At 40.6% G+C, this 17,290-nt stretch overlaps 1 protein-coding gene across 1 annotated transcript in view; it reads left to right on the top strand.

Annotated features, from left to right (window-relative positions):
• The window catches only part of RBKS (ribokinase), an 86,092-nt gene that overhangs the window by 36,541 nt on the left and 32,261 nt on the right, over window positions 1-17,290 (top strand). The window contains exons 5-6 of the mRNA XM_064158351.1: window positions 3,404-3,568; window positions 9,504-9,595. Of these exons, the coding sequence (XP_064014421.1) occupies window positions 3,404-3,568; window positions 9,504-9,595 (257 nt within the window). The remainder of the gene's footprint in view (window positions 1-3,403; window positions 3,569-9,503; window positions 9,596-17,290) is intronic.

The following is a 17,290-nucleotide window of genomic DNA, read 5'->3' as shown; positions in this document are numbered from 1 at the left end:
GGGGCCCAGGACTGGATGCAGTATTCCAGACGCAGCCTCAGCAGGGTAGAGGGGCAGGAGAACCTCTCCCAATGTGCTAACCACACTCCTAATACACCCCAGAATGGCATTTGCCCTCCTGGCCACAAGAGCACAAATCCTATAAGGAGAGGTTGAGGGAGCTGGGCCTGTTTAGCCTGGAGAAGAGGAGGCTCAGGGGTGATCTTATTATGGTCTACAACTACCTGAAGGGGCATTGTAGCCAGGTGGGGGGTGGCCTCTTCTCCCAGGTAACCAGCAATAGAACAAGGGGGGACAGTCTCAAGTTGTGCCAGGGGAAGTATAGGCTGGATATTAGGAAGAAGTTCTTCACAGGGAGAGTGATTTCCCATTGGAATGGGCTGCCCAGGGAGGTGGTGGAGGCACCGTCCCTGGAGGTGTTCAAGAAAAGACTGGATGAGGCACTTAGTGCCATGGTCTCGATGACTGGATAGGGCAGGGTGCTAGGTTGGCCTGGATGATCTTGGAGGTCTCTTCCAACCTGGTTGATTCTATGATTCTATGATTCTAAGAGCATCCTGCTGGCTTATGGTCAACCTCCCATCCACTAGGACCCCCCAGATCTTATTTCCCCATCACTGCTCCCCAGCAGGTCAGGTAAAAAATATATCAAAATGGAGTATTTCTAGTTTAATTAAATGTATTTTAGAATTAACTGTAATGCAGCAAGTGTATTTTCCTCTTTCTCAGTGTGGGTAACGTTTTACCTCACTTGAGCTGTCTCAAAGTTAGGTGTACTGCTTAAGGCTTTGCCTAGAGTTAACAGGGATACACAGGCACTTCCAAACAATAGTTTGTCTCATCCTCAAGTAGCTATCTAAGATCCATAAGATTTTAAAATACCTGTCTCTCCTCCTTATTGAAGTAACTTAGAAATTTAATTTAAATTAGAAGTTTCTAGAAAGTAGGATTTTTTTTTTAAGCTTTAAAAGTTGTATCATGTTGGACAAGATGAATCCCACCCCTCTTTGCATTCACTCTTTAGTTCTGTTGTCCCTATTGCTGATTTCCCACCTGATTTTCCTGGCAAGAAAGTGCTTGCTGGTAATAGAAAATCTTGGTATTTATTGTCATGGGTCCAGATTCTTCCATCAGGCACATGGATGTGAGTTTGTGGTGAGTGCTGCTGTTCTCACTAAGTGTGGTAATATATTGTGAAGAACAGAATGGGGCTTTTGCCCTCCAGCTTGGGTTAAGCCCATGTTCACTGTTATGCTGCAGCAGGTGTTGCATTTTCCTGGCAGTTTTGAAAGCAGATTTTATTATCTCTTACCTTTTGTAGATAGAAAGAAAAGCTTCTGACAGTGATGCAGTGCAGCATGGTCTACCTCAAATTTGTACATATGGCTTAAAGCAAACAGCCTTCCTTATCGCCTTGGGCCATTAGCTCTAAAGTCTAATAACAATATACATGTCAGTACAGCTAAATAGTTCAACAAGATAATGCAGCAAGACGTGGATAGAATCTCAAGTTCGAGGTAGTACAGAGTCCACGCAGGAACGAAATGTATTTTTATTCCACTGATTCCCTACCTTTTACTGTTTGCACTGCTGCACAGCATAAGCTTTCAACATAGGTGCAATTTGCCTTTGAATGTTTTCTCAGCAGAATTCAGTATCTGATAGGGTTTACTTGTTGCAGAAGGTTCTTTCTTTTCCTTTTTTCCTTTTCTTTTTATTGTAAATCCAAGATGCCCATCACTGCCTGTTGAAAAGCAGGGCGTTGGCTTTAAATGCTGAGATTTTGCTTTTCATATGCAACTGTACCAAACCATTGACAGCAGAATTGCTTTGGAAAGCTTGGGTCCCTCCCTCTGAGATCACTATTATTCTTTCCATTGTCCTGCTTTCTTTTCAGGACATACATAGGGAGACAAGCTTTGCACATTTCTTATTCAAAGGACTTTGAAGTCACATTCAACAAAAATAATGTATTTAACAACATAAATATTTATTTACAGAGTAATTCACTTCATTACAGAATTGGTAGGCTTTAATGATTGGCAGCCTTTAAAGGAATCTTCAGCGGGGGTGTGCTGAGCCCGTAAATCAAGGAACAACTGACTTGTTGAATTTAATACCTGAGTGATTAATAATAAATTTTAATTTGAAGGCACCCATGCCTGAAGGCCTCAAGATGTTGTAACAGAGATTAAAAAAAGAAAGAATGAAACAAAGAAACTGCAATAAAAGAAGGGAACTTGCATGTCTGAGGAAAAACAATATTTGGAACCTACGTAAATGAACCTCCTCACCTAACTTAAACAAACTATGAGAATGAAAAGGATCTTAAGTGTGCTTTGAGATACTGCCATGCTTCTGCACGTACATATGTACTTAGAGCACTCTGCTGGCCAGCTTTACATACAGAAGAATCTGTCAAACACCTTCAGTCATGGAATCACAGAATCAACCAGGTTGGAAGAGACCTCCAAGATCATCCAATCCAACCTAGCACCCAGCCCTAGCCACTCAAATAGACCATGGCACTAAGTGCCTCATCCAGGCTTTTCTTCAACACCTCCAGGGATAGTGACTCCACCACATCCCTGGGCAGCCATTCCAATGCCAATCACTCTCTCTGCCAACAACTTCCTCCTAACATCCAGCCTAGACTTCCCCTGGCACAACTTGAGACTGTGTCCCCTTCTTCTGTTGGTGGTTGCCCAGGAGAAGAAACCAACTCCCACCTGGTTGCAGCCTCCCTTCAGGTAGCTGTGGACAGCAATGAGGTCCTCCCTGAGCCTCCTCTTCTCCAGGCTAAACAGGCCCAGCTCCCTCAGCCTCTCCTCATAGGGTTTGTATTCCAGGCCTCTCACCAGCCTCGTCGCCCTTCTCTGGACACACTCAAGCATCTCAATGTCCTTCCTAAATTGGGGGGCCCAGAACTGAACACAGTACTCAAGGTGTGGTCTAAGCAGTGCAGAGTACAGGGGCAGAATGACCTCCCTGCTCCTGCTGACCACACCATTCCTGATGCAGGCCAGGATGCCACTGGCTCTCTTGGCCACCTGGGCACACTGCTGGCTCATGTTCAGGCGGGTATCAATCAGCACCCCCAGATCCCTCTTTGGCTGCTCTCCAGCCACTCCGACCCCAGCCTGTATCTCTGCATGGGGTTGTTGTGGCCCAAGTGCAGCACCCTGCACTTGGAGCTATTGAACGCCATTCCGTAGGACTCTGCCCATCTGTCCAGATGTCTTCTGATCTCTTCAGGTATTTGAAAATGTCAGCAACAGATACATTTTTAGGTTTTTTTTGAAAAGCAAATTGTAATACTCAAATGTATTATAGAAAAGCAAGGAATTGTTTTACATGCTTTATTGCAAAAGTTAATGTGAAAACCACAATCTTCTCTCTTTAGGACAGAATGTTATTGTAATAGTACCAGGAGCCAACCTGCTTTTAAATTTTGAAGACCTGAAGAGGGCTTCTGATGTCATCTCGAAGGCCAGAGTGGTTGTTTGCCAGCTAGAAATAAGCCCTGCTGTTTCTCTTGAAGCTCTGAAAATGGCACGTGCCAGTGGAGGTAATTTAACGTAAGCCATTCTGTCTCCCTTGTTTGTGTTGCATGAAAAATATTCTTTGTTGTGCTTCTAAATTAAGATTCTGTGGTCTATTCTGGTTTCTGTCACACTAGTTTTATTTGGAAGTGAAACAATAGCCAACATATTTATGCTATCCTAATGAAAAATGAATTAAATTCTAAAGTTCTGCAGTGTTTAACTTCAATGGCAAATCAACCCCTATCCTTATAATCTCCCTGTATATGTCTGGTGCTGCCTTTCCTCCTATTTCCATGCTGTGACTAAATACAGTGTCATGTTGTTAGGTCAGGAACTACGGGCCTGGCACTGATATTATTCCAGAGCAGAATAAGTATAATGAATGCAAGTCATTAAAGTTGCACACGAAATAAAGTAAATGAAGTGACCTCCAAAACAAATGGATGCCCTTGTTCTCCTAGCATAGCAGTTCTAGGCATGGCTGTGGTTTTCTATATGGAAGTTAGCATCCTTGAAGTTAAAAAAAATGCAACCTTTTTCTTCTTAACCAAAGTTTTTACTGTGACTTGGCATGTTGTGATTGAACACACAGTCATGGTCTGTGAAATGATTAGTGAATTCTCTCAGTGCTGCACTTCTAGATGTAGGCTGTTGCTCCCTCCATTTAGCATATATACATAGATAAAAGCTGCCATTTTGCTTGAACAAGATGGGGTTTCACTTCTGATATGGCATTTTTGTTAAGTGCCTGTAATGGTTTTGGTTAATCAAGCACAATTTTCACAATATTTGAACACTAAGTATGTAATTATGCAAATGAGGCATCTATATGAGATTACAAATATGTTGTTTGTTTCTGTCCAGAAGAGAACACTGGGAGGGAACAGCTCATAATATGGTCACTCACACCGCAGGTCAGGGCCATCCCTGGATCAGGACTAACCAGTTCCTTGCAGCTGGGCCCAAGCTTGCTCCAGTGGATTTATCACATAGAGGCTGGTGACTCTTCAGTCCTCCTTGTGCGCCAAGATCTGTTGTGGTCACTTTGTGTTCATGCGCTAGTGAAGATGTCAGGTGCAGCAGAGCTTTATGCATTGTGTGCAGGTACTTTGTGCTAACATAGGTAGCTACATTAGATAGAGAAAGCTAGGAGAGAGTGGCTCTGAAATGGCAGTGGTGATAGTCATAAACTCTATAAACAGAGCTGTACATGAGGGAAAATAATTTTGACTATTTGAAGTGGCAAAACTGGCTTCATACAAATCAAAATCAAAGTTCCTAGATATAGAAAACTGGCTTACAGTGCATAACATTTATGTGGAGGGACCAGAGCTTGCTATATTTTTTCATGACTCTATTTTTCATTTCATTATTATATGGAAATAAACAAAAGCATTCTTAATATTCTGGTTAATGAACTGTAGTTGACTCATGAGTCAATATCCATGACTTATTTTGTCTACTTCTAACTGTTCATAGTTTTGGTAAGATGCTTCATGCTTCTGTCACCTTTGCACAGCGAGATGCCAGCCTGTGACAAAGGAAAAGAGAGGATTCTTTTTAAAAGCAATTAAAAAGATGCAAATGGGATACACACAACAGGCATGCAAGCATTTAGCAACTGTAGACAGCACAATATATTGAGGAAAGAGTGGCCAGCCGTGGTTCTTCACTGTCAGTCTGTTATCACTGCACAGTTCTTGTATCAGGAAAGCTTTGGTTGCTCCTGCTTGAAAGCAGTGGGCTACACATGTTCAAATGTCATGTGCAGTCAAAGCTAAGTAAACAGCTGAGCTTGTAACACTGTAAAAATCTATCCTTAGCCAACTTTAAATTGTTAATGCAGTTTTCCTTCTTTAAGCTTGCAATACCCTCATGTATAATGCAGTACTGTGTGTTAGGATGTGCACTAGACTTATTTTTGTTTCAAACAGATGCATAACCAGATGCCTCAAACCTCTGTTTCAAGGATTGGGTTGTTTTTTATTTTTTTGCTTTTCTACATTCTTACTGAAAGAAATAAACAGTAAGATGAAGAAAAAATGTGGACACACAGGCAAGAGCCCTTTCCTTCTGTTCAGCAAACATAATTTGGATGTGTGAGCTAGAGAGGGACATGTCACGCTCAGGTTCCTCTCATTGTGGCACTGATTAAAGATCCCATGGCAATCTTGGGCAGAAAGAGTGAAAGGGAAAGGATGGTCTTGAATAGTTATATGAAGTGGTTATAAACTGTAGTGAAAAACTGACTGGAAAGTTATAGGTTTTTAATGGCCATGTGCTGTGAAGCTGCTGCTGCTTCTAAGAGGGGAACCACTTCGTTGATGGACATCATTGTATATTGAAGTCTGTAAAGCGGTTTTAGGACTTCTGTAATAACAGACTTCATAAAAGGTGGGTGTTAGTGTCCAGCCTATTAACACTGTTGTGAAGAATGGGCAGCAAGCAGCTTCAGTTTACTAACTGAGGTTCCATAACACTTGCAAGTGAAAGATCTGCTTTTAAGGTGCTTCAGCTTTTTAACATTACAGAATTACACAACATTAGGGGTTGGAAGGGATGTCAAAAGATCATCCAGTACAACTCACCTGCCAGAGCAGGATCACCCACACCAGATCACACAGAAACATGTCCAGGCAGATCTTTAATATCTTCAGAAAGGGACACTCCACAACCCCCTGGGCAGCCTGTTCACTCTAACAGTGAAACAAATATTTCCTCATGTTTCCATGGAAATTCCTATGCCTCAGCTTCCACCCATTGCGCCTTGTCATGTCATTGGGCATCAACAAGCAGAGCCTGGCTCCATCCTTTTAGTACTCTTTACATATTTATAAACATTAATGAGGTCACTCCTCAGTCTCCTCTTCTCCAAACTCACCCCCCTCGGTCTCTCCTTGTAAGGAAGATGTTCTACCTGGTCATCCAGACCACAGTTCCTCAGTTTAGCTGCAAGGATGCTGCAGGAGACAGTGTCAAATGCTTTACTGAAATCAAGACAAACCACATCCACTGCTCTACCATCATCTATCCACCTCATTAAGTCCTCATAAAAGACACTGGGCTGCAATTTTTCCTGCCAGCTGTCTGTCAGTGATTACACTCTGCATTTTTTCCCAAAGCATAATGGCTGCAAAAATCAGCCAATGGAAAATGCTTCACATCTTACTCCCTTTTAAATTATGAAGTTGGCTACCTTCAAATTCACCTAAGACTTGATAGCAAGAGATCTTGCTTTTAAAGGTCAGCATTTAAAACTGGATGGAAATCTGCTTGGTTTTTACTGCACTATTCCTTCAAAAATAACTACCTTTCACACAGACTTGAGAAACCTGTTACAGCTTCATGAGGAGAGTCCCCTGAGTCTGTCCATACAGACAGTTGTCTCTTTGGGCAGCATGACTTTCAGTTGGATTCCTAAATCTGGGTTTAGACAAAATATTTGATACTTATAAGTCTCTTGTAGGCCCAGGATGTGCAGAGCTGGAGCTTGCTTGATTCAAATATGGAAGAAACAAAGCTGGATTGGAACACTGGGGAGGGAGAGTAGGTGTTAGATAACAGAGCTGTGGGAAGGATTTTGAGGGTGGCAGTGTGCTGGTTTGAAGCTAGCTAGAATGTTTTGGTGAGAAGGACTAGATTACAAGCTGTGAAAGAAAAACAGGATGATGTCTGCTTCACTCATAGGCTTCCTGAGAGATACAAGAAGAAGAATCAAAACATAGATAAGGCACTCTACTCCTGCTGGGTTGCTCCAAGCTGCATCTCTCTCTCTCTAGCACCTCTGCCATTTCTTTAATTAATCCACTTTGCTTCCTAACCCCCTGGCTGAACCTCCATTGTTCCTTGGGACTGGGGTAAGGTTGAGAGGGGTAGGGGGAAGGTGGAAGGGCAGTTGGGAGTCCCTCCCGGGCACTCAGGTTTCTGGGAGGGCTGTTGTGTTTCTGCATTCCCTTTTACCTTGTCTATTTCTATCTATAACTGTATATACTTATACATACTATATAAATATCTGCTTGTATATTGTGCTAGCTGTAAATATAAGCTTCATTCAATTTCCAGAGCTGGCTGAGTCTAGTCTGGGTGATTTCCATAGTGTGGGGAGGGGGGGGGTGGGTAACACCCAAACCATCACACAGAGGAAGAGGGAAAAGAGAAACTGAAAGAGGAACAAATTTGGAATAGACAGGAGGATTTGCTGAATGGAGATAGGAATATAGAGGTAGAGTCAGAAAGTAGGCTGTGGGTACTCTTAAGTGAGGAAAAAGCATAGAATAGGGCACGTGGAGAGATACAATGTCATGAAAGCTGGGTGGAAAGGTTACTATTGCACAGTGCCTCTACAAGGGGCCCCAAAGACCGGAAATAAGAGGAGAATGGATCTTGGCAAAGAGAGAGGATTTGGCAGAAAATGGTTTAGTATTCCTCAGGGGCGGCAAAGAAATGACCTTGTTTGCAAGTCATGTTCTTTGTATCCTGAAAGAGAATCTTAGTGTTCCTCTATTTCCCTCCTGCTCGGAAGATAGTAAACATGGGAGCAAGCTAATAGTAATACATTACACCCACACACATGAGGAGTCTATATTATTTAAAACCCAAGCTCAAACCCTCCCAGTGCTGCTCCTGACCCATTTATGTGTCAGTATGATACCACATGACAGAGTTATCTTCCAGTATGTACTGTTTGTTTATTTTACTTAGGGAAGTAAAGGTTTGTGTTGAAAAAACTGTTAGGGTTGCAGTTCAGAAAACAGGAAATGCAAGAGTTAAGGTTGCCTGTGAAACCTTAATTTGTCTCCTTTCTGCATATGCATTATGTTGCAGTCTTTAATTATGTGATCACATGCTGTTTTTCAGCGGTGTGTGATCATATAATTAAAGAATTTATTATAATGCATACTGTATTATAATAATATAAGGGAGCCAAATTAAGATTTCATTGGAAATTCTTCACCCTGCCATTTTTTGACTCCTCAATAAATGTCTTTTCTACTTGAATGCTCTTTTTTAAGGAGATAGGTAGAGAGACAGGGTGAAGTTGTACAGTCAGAGGCTAAAAGTTTCATAGTATTAATCAAAAAGATCATCCTTTAAACTTTTCAGTACTCAGCTTTCAGAAGTCTCTGTGTGTCTTTTAGGGCATTAACTGGGACTCAGGTTGTCTGAATGTTACATGCTGTAGCTTGGGGTCTAAATATGAGTTTAGGACTGAAATGTACTTATCCATGTTGGAAGATTTGATTACTTACTACAAGGAGTATTTCTAAAGTGAGAGAGTGTACTTTTTATGTAAAAATGGTGGGACACAGAAATACTCATCATAAAACTGGCAAAATGATAAACCAAGTCTGCAGACTTCCTTTGTTCACTGTAAGTCACTTCTGCTGTCCTCATGACAAAGCTTTTCTGCTGTTACACAAGGCCTTAGGCTACAGTTTGAAGTGAACTTACGTATTCTACCACGTGTGAAGTTTAGGTCTACCTCTGCCAGATAGCATATTAAAAAGACACAGTGCCTTGTCTGCACTACAGTTTTATAATGTGGCAGTTTCAGCAAGTTAGGTAACACATTCAGAAGCACATTTCACTACTTGTCTGGGCATGCTCTTTGTTACTCCGTATCCCTGTTTCTTCATGTACAGAACAGAGATAACAACACACATAAACTTCTAATTTAATAATTTCATGGTTGGTTTTTTTTTCTGTTGCTCTCCTGTCGTGTTCCCATCATGACAGGTGCCTGCACATGAATTAAAAGGGAACTTTAATATAATAGATAATGTTTTTAGCAGTTCTATATAATGAGGACACAGAAACTGGGAGCTATTTGTGTGTTAATAATAAACATTAGGGGCAGTGATTTAACCACAGTGCTGTTGCAGGTGATGGTTTATGAATCTAAAACATTAGAAATTTAGATTTTCTTTTTTCTTTTCTTGTTTTATTTTTTTTTTTCAGTAAAGACTTTATTTAATCCAGCTCCAGCCCTTGCTGACCTAGATCCACAATTTTATACTCATCCTGATATCTTCTGCTGCAATGAAACTGAGGTAATGATTATATGTCATATTAAAGAAGGAGTCTCAAGCAGTAAAATTTCAGAGGAACTCTGTTCTCAGAAGTGCTCCAGGGAGCAGGAAAACTGGGCTGTGCTCCTCTTACATAGGACTTTTGGAGGTGACAGGTTTTATCCCCAACCTGAGCAGCCAAAAGGAATATGCTTGAATACCTTTAGATTGCACTAAAAATTAAATGGATTGCTTGCAGCAGGACTGTGGCATCCAGCTGCAAGTAGATGAGTAAAACAAATCCATGAAAGGACACAGTTAAAATGTTGTCACTGAGTGATAAATATTGAAATAGATCCTTGCCATCATTCTGTGGTGCCTTGATTAGTAGGAAATTACTAGCCATAGAGTCCTGACAGTTTTAAACTCACTTGTCAGGAGTTGCTGCACACTTGCACTTGATGGTAGATAGCTGCTTCAGATGCCTCTTCCTATTAGATCTGTTTTCAGTCTGTCACTTTCTCTGGACCCTCTTCTGTGTTTTTTCTTTTTCTGTTTGTTTGTTTCCTCCTTTCCCTCCCTTTTCTAATTCAAGTGTGGTTTTTCTCTGAAAGGGAATTATTTTTGTCACAAGAGACAAATGAAGCTCATGTCATAACACCTTCATTTAAATTTCCTGCATGTTATCTTCTTTCCCCTTATTCTCTCTTTAGAAAACAGGAATGTGGATAGAAGCTATACCTTGATCATAGTTAAAGTTACATTCAACCAACATCATTTCTGCTATGAGCATTGTACCTTTGTGTGGAGAGGAGGGGGAAGAGCTAGGATAAAATCACAGCACTGCTTACTTATATTTTTTTTTGTCTAATGACAGCATCTGACAGAGTAAGTTCTTCATGCCTCAATTACCCTCTTTTGAAATACCTTTTAAAACACATCATAAACCATATCAGAAGTTCTTCATTCCTGACCTTTCTTGTATTTAAGGGTCAGTCTGCATAACCCAGATAGAGATTGGAATTTTATTTGGGGATGTTTCAGTATGTGTCTACCAAGTTCAGATACTCCAGAGCATTCAGGAGTTAGCAAAATAGCAAGGTGGGAGATGCCATGGCTCCTCGGGTCTCCAGAAGGCAGTTTCCAGTGTGACTGATAGTGATATTTGTGGCTCAGACCCTGTCTAATGCCTATCAGAATTACCAGAAGAAAATTCTAACAGAACATATTTATTCTTGTTCACAGGACTTGTGGCAAGCTCCTGTAGTGTTATCTTTATGCTTTCAGAAAGCATTTATGCCTGGATCATGCCTCTGGATTCACTAAACGCTGCAATAGCACATGTTTTGGAACTCTCACTCTAGTGAATGCCATTTGTTGTTTGTTTCTTTCATGACATCACTAGTTAACCTTTTCTTTACCCCTGCAAAAATTTATCCCTTATATGTTCAAAACAAAACTTTGCTTCCCATTACTTCTCTGTTCCTGGCTTTGCTTTTGTTGCTCTTTGTATCGCATGTTAAAATTTTCTCTTTGTTGCAGTTTCTTGCTAGAGGACACTCTTGAAAGAGACCTTCTTTGAGAATTTTAGCTTGCTAGAGCTAGGGTGTATTATTATTACTGCCACGTGGAGTAGAAGAAAATTACATTTGCAAAACAAGAAATACAGGTGTGTAATTATAACAGGCTGCTGCTCACTCACCTACCTTCTCTGCAGAGCTGAGAGTACAGTTTGCATTCTTTTCTGCTAGTTCCTTTTTTGAAATAATTACCATGTGAAGATAGCTGGGATCTCTTTATGCACAGTCAGGCACAGAAAGACACTCTTTGCCATTGAGGAGGCTTTATCTCTTCTGAATTTATGGGAATGGTACATCTATAGAAGTTCCTGCTGGCCCTATCACTGGAACACAGAACCAAGGATGGGACTCCTCCAGCATATTGCAAAACCAAGAATGGTGCATAAATACCTTTGGTTTTAACAATAGCCTTTTCACAGTTTGCAGTGAAATGAATGATATTAGTACAACTGTAATAATCAATTAAGTTTGATTTCATCCTCTGTGTCTGATCTATTGAATTGATTTGCAGGGATGAACTACTGCCGTTGTTCCTTTCTTTCCTGAGAAAAGAATTCAAATGAAGCATTTGTTCCTCATATGTCACAAGTTTTAAAGTTGTTTTTTGAGTAATTGTTGTGTATTCATATACCATCTGCTTTCTGTTTTCTTTCATGAGTTTCTTTAATTTCAGATCCCTATAATGTATGCTCTTGAGAAGGTTCATATAGAGATGAGTGTTTGCATACACAAATAGAGGTTACATTTCTGTATGACACTTAAAAGCAATGTTAATTCTACAAATCCTAAAGATATTTTTTTTAACTTCATTCAGCTAACTACATCTGCATTTCCTTCACCTTGAAGCAGAAAGTATTTTGATGATGCAGAATATATACTGGGGAAAGATCATTTTCTTACTTAAAATACATTATTTCTCTTAGTATCTATTTCTCTTAGTGTCTATTAGAAATCACAGTCAGAAAAGAACAATAAGGAAAGATGGAACTTTGCTCTAAGCCACTATGGCCATGTCATAATGGGTTTATTTAAGTTACTTTTAAGTTATCTTAGGGGTTCTTAAAAATATATATTCTCTATAGGCAAAAGTATTTAATGTGCTGCTTACAGCTGCCTTCCTGAGATGTTCTGTTCCAGTTATGTTGCCCTTTCTACTTGGTATTTCTAAGTCTCAAATAACTTCTATCCAAGATCTTATTTATGTTCCAGCCTTACCACTTCTGGCATCTTTTTCACTTGGGATTTTTAGGTACTGCCAGGAAAAAAAAAAAGTAAAGAAAAGTGTATTTCTGCTTTATGTCTGTTAAGTCCTTTAAAAAAGTCAATAAATCATCTTGGGCTTAAAGATGAACTCTAGAGCCATCCAGCTTCTAAAACATTCCTTTTGATACTGATGTGTAGGCTAAGACAAGATTAAATTTACACTGTTTTTTTTAAAATTGCTTGGGTTGACCTTCTCAGTCACTTAGATTTACAAGTATTTATCCCATGGTTTTATCAAAATGCCTGTATCTTTCCTGTTCACCAAGAAGCACCTTTATATAATAAAGCCCTGTGTTTTGTGGATATTATCAGTACTTGAAAGGGACCTGCTTGAATGCTGGGGAGGGACTGTTTACAGAGGCCCACGAGTGATAGGATGAGGGGCAGTGATTTGAAATTAGAGAAGAGGAGATCTAGATTGGATGTTGGGAAAAAGTTCTTTACAATGAGTGTGGTTGAGCATTGGAACATGGTGCCCAGAGAGGTGGTTGAGGCCTCATCCCTGGAAATACTCAAGTGAGGCTCAGCGGGACTCTGGCTGACCTAATCTATTTGAGGGTGCCCCTGCCTACTCTAGCAGAGTTGCACCAGATGACCTTTTGAGGTCCCTTCCAACCTGGGTGATTCTATGATTCTGTGACATTAGCTGTAGAACAGAACACTAACCTTTTAGCTAAACACTATGTGTAGTCTTTGTGTTGTTAGACATGAGGTAAAAAGGGGCTAGTCCTTGTGATTAGCTGAATTATTAGTCAGAAATTTCTGTTCTTTACTGCTATAAAGGTCAGAATTTTTGATCTGCAATGTCTTTGTCACAGAATAAAAGTTTTCAAATGTCAGCTATAGTTTTAGACAGCCATGGGCTGTCGGGTCATGAACACGTGAGTATCAAATACAACATCACACTTTCTACTCCATCCCTCATTAAGTGCTGTAGGATTCAATGAAATCATATGCCATATCTGGTGTAACAGCACAGCTTGTTCTTATGGATATATGTGCTAGAGAGAAGCAAACAAAATTATACTATCAGTGAGTTATCTACCATTAGTTTGTCTGGAAGGCTCTTCACAAGCTGTTCTTTTCACTCTTGCTTGTTGCAATAGTATATTTTTCTTAATGTTTGACATTACTTTCTTTTTATGTGGCTCATAAACAGAAAAAAATCTGTTCTTGCAAGGTTATCAGTTCTTTCTTTGCTTAGCCTGTAGTTCAGTTTTATCTTTTCCTGGAAAGATGAAGCTTGTTGAGACTAGTTTGTTAATTCCCAGATGCAGCACAGTCTAATCCCTGAGGTTTGTGCAGGAATGTGCTAGTTCTCCATTCCCTTAATTCTTCTAATGAAAAATAAATGTATCCAATGTCATCTTAGTGAAAAACAGTGGTTGGGGTTTTTTTCAGTTATCTATAAATGTTGAAAAAGCAAAAAACTCTATACAAGATGAGCTCTTTGGAATATTTACTTTTCTTCTTCTTCTTCTTCTTCCCCTCCACATATTTCTGTGATTCCCTGCTGCATTCCGGCTCTGGGCACAACCACAGTGTCAATACAGTTCATGTGTTGTTTTTCTTATTTAGTATGTGCATGCAATTAATTAACCTTGCAGGTTAAGAACCAGAGCATGCTGCATGTCAGCCATTTCAGTTTGGCTCTGGACATTTTGAACAACAGCTGCTTCTCCACTCAAAGAATACTGAAGAGTCCTTGAGGAGAAGGAAAACTCCTAAATGGTTACAGTAAATTAGTTTGTTTTGTCAAGCTCTTTTTTGATGCAAAAGTGGGAGCTGCTTTCTCCCCAATTTGAAATAGGTATCAGACTACTGATCTAAATAAGAAAAGCCCAATAAAGCTTTAATTAAATGCTGACAGAATACTTTGGGGCTTCAATGGTAGAATGCAGTTCAATTAAGTATAAGTTAATTGCTAATTTTCATAGAATCATAGAATCAGCCAGGTTGGAAGAGATCTCCAAGATCATCCAGTCCAACCTAACACCCAGCCCTAGCCAAACAACCAGACCATGGCACTAAGTGCCTCAGCCAGGCTTTGCTTGAACACCTCCAGGGACGATGCCTCCACCACCTCCCTGGGCAGCCCATTCCAATGCCAATCACTCTCTCTGGGAAGAAATTCCTCCTAACATCCAGCCTATACCTCCCCTGGCACAACTTGAGACTGTGTCCCCTTGTTCTATTGCTGGTTGCCTGGCAGAAGAGGCCAACCCCCACCTGGCTACAATGTCCCTTCAGGTAGTTGTAGACAGCAATGAGGTCCCCCCTGAGCCTCCTCTTCTCCAGGCTGCACACCCCCAGCTCCCTCAGCCTCTCCTCATAGGGTTTGTGTTCCAGGCCCCTCCCCAGCTTTGTCACCCTTCTCTGGACACCTTCCAGCACCACAACATCTCTTGAATTGAGGGGCCCAGAAATGGACACAGTACTCAAGGTGTTGCCTGACCAGTGCTGAGTACAGGGGCAGAATAACCTCCCTTGTCCTGCTGGCCACAAAATGTGTAAAAATAATACAGAAAAATAGATACTGTTCTGTTTATTTTTAGGTTTTACTATCTATTACTTAGAAATGAGATAATTTTTGGGAGAAATATTAATAATGGAAATCCTTGCAAGTAAGTTCAGAGGCAAGAGGTAATACTGACTTTTGGAAGATTCAAAGAAGATACAGTTTATGAAACTGCATCTGTAGTCTTGGATTAGGACATTTAAAATACTGCTTATTATTGTAGAGATTAATATTAGGCATAGCCTTTCTTAAGAAAGAAATAATTGCCATCTCTAGTAGTCGAAAACAAAAACAAGTCCTTTAGAACAAACATTGCAGAACATCTTTGGTTTCATCTTTTCTGGTTTAATTAATGGAAAGCTACTCCTGCACCATTATATAGAAGCTGTCAGCAATTCATGGTATATTTTAATTCCAACTTTGTTCTAAATCCCATTTTATCAGTTACTGCAAACTATGAAATTTCCCATATTGAGTCTAAAATGAAGATGTTACTTTTGAGAGAGGAGAGGAGGGAATAGCTTCAAGCCAATTCATTTCAATCAGGTTTTAATTATTCCAGTATGATAAGTGGTTCTGTCTGTATACATGTACAAAAGTTGTCATCTGAAACAACTGGAACTAGTTTGGCTTGTGGCCTGCTCTTGTAATTGCTTATGCACTGAATCTGTCTCACCACTTCTTGGGGATTGTTCACATGTGTTAGAATTAATGAGACTGAGATCCTTTTTTTTTCATTCTCACATATTCTAAGGTACAAGCCCAGTTGGTAGCCAACCAGCTTACTGTGTTTGAATATTTCAAATGAAAAATATTTTCAATTACCATATATACCATAGATGGATTAGCCATAGAGTTGGCACAATTCTCTATTATTATTTATTTCCTGTGTTTCAGAAATGCCTGGCAACATTTAGAAAGCTGTTATTGTGCTAGGTGCACAGAAAGCAGTCCAAGTGATGGGCTGCTCCCCAGAGAATGACCACTTCTTGTTATGTCACCTGTTTCCATTTGCACAGGATCATAGGATCACAGAGGTTGGAAGCTGATCTCTGGAGATCTCTAGTCCAATGGCCTGATGAAGCATGGCCAGTTTAGCTCAGTTCGCTCAAGGCTTTGTCCCATCAAGTTTTGAATCTTCAAAGATGGAGACTGCATGACTTCTGAGTACCTGTTCCAATGTTTCCTCACTCTCTCAGTGATAAAGCACACCTTAATACTAACATTTCCCATGTTCCATCTTGTGCCTCTTGTCTTCGGCCCTACCCCTGTGCACCTTCAAGACATCTACCTCCATCTCCTCTGTACCCACGCATTAAATTGCTGTAGAAAACAACTAGATCTCCCTGTAGCTTTGGTTCTTAAGGTTTAACCTTAAACCTAAGGTTTAAGCCTGCTTCTCCCAGCTTCCTCTTGTATGTCCTGGTCTCTGGCACCCTGGCCTTCCATTGTAGTGTGCTGCAGTATGTCAGTGTCCTACCTGTGCCAGAGATCACAAAAGTAGCTTCTGTGCTGTAAATTTGTCCTCACAAATGCCAGTCGGAGGCTGGAGAACATCTCCTTGTGAGACATGTGCTGCTCTAACTGCACCACAGCTATGAACTCTGAGCAAATGTTCCTATCATAGTTTGATTCTCACTTCTAGCCAATGTAAACTGGTACTGCTGTTGAAAGAGGTTAATTGTTTTGGGTTGGGGGTGGTACGGGATTGGGTGTGGTGTTAAACCTAACACAGACCTGCCTTGCAGTCCAGTTTGTTTCCTGGCCCCACAGATGGCTGTACTGGCACAAGAGACTGAGCCATGCAGAAAGGACTTGAAGAGAAAATGCAGGATCGTTTGTCTTCTGTAGCAGTGCTTGTTTGCAACCAGACTCCACAGTCTAAAGAGACATGGAGAATTAACTTAGATTAGTGAGGATTATGGCCAAGAACCTTCATATCAGTTAGATTAAAAACTTCAGTTAAATTTCTCTTCCTCTTTTGTAAACAAAGTGATTTTAAGCTGAGAGAGAGTAGGCTTAGCCTGGATTTTAGGAAGAAGTTCTTCAGTATCAGGGTGATGTTACTCTGGACTAGGTAGCCCAGGGAGGTTGTGGATGCCTGCTCCCTGGGGGGATGTTCAAGGCCAGGTTGGATGGTGCCTTGAGCAGCTGAATCTAGTTGAGAGGTATCCCTGTCCATGGCAGGGAGGTTGGCGCAGGTGATCTGTAAGGTCCCCTCTAACCTAAGGCATTCTATGAATGTGTGATTTATAGATGAATTATATAACACCCATCCTGGTTTGTTTTTTTCCTGCCAGCAGTTTTGCAGAACATCCTGTTGCTCTAACAGACTCATTTAACTGAGGAGTTTTATGAGACGAGCTGCAGAAAAAT

The sequence above is a fragment of the Pogoniulus pusillus genome, chromosome 18, assembly GCF_015220805.1.
Source record: "Pogoniulus pusillus isolate bPogPus1 chromosome 18, bPogPus1.pri, whole genome shotgun sequence".
NCBI lineage: Eukaryota > Metazoa > Chordata > Aves > Piciformes > Lybiidae > Pogoniulus > Pogoniulus pusillus.
Note: the sequence above shows the minus strand (reverse complement) of the source record. Positions and strands in the feature narration are given on the sequence as shown.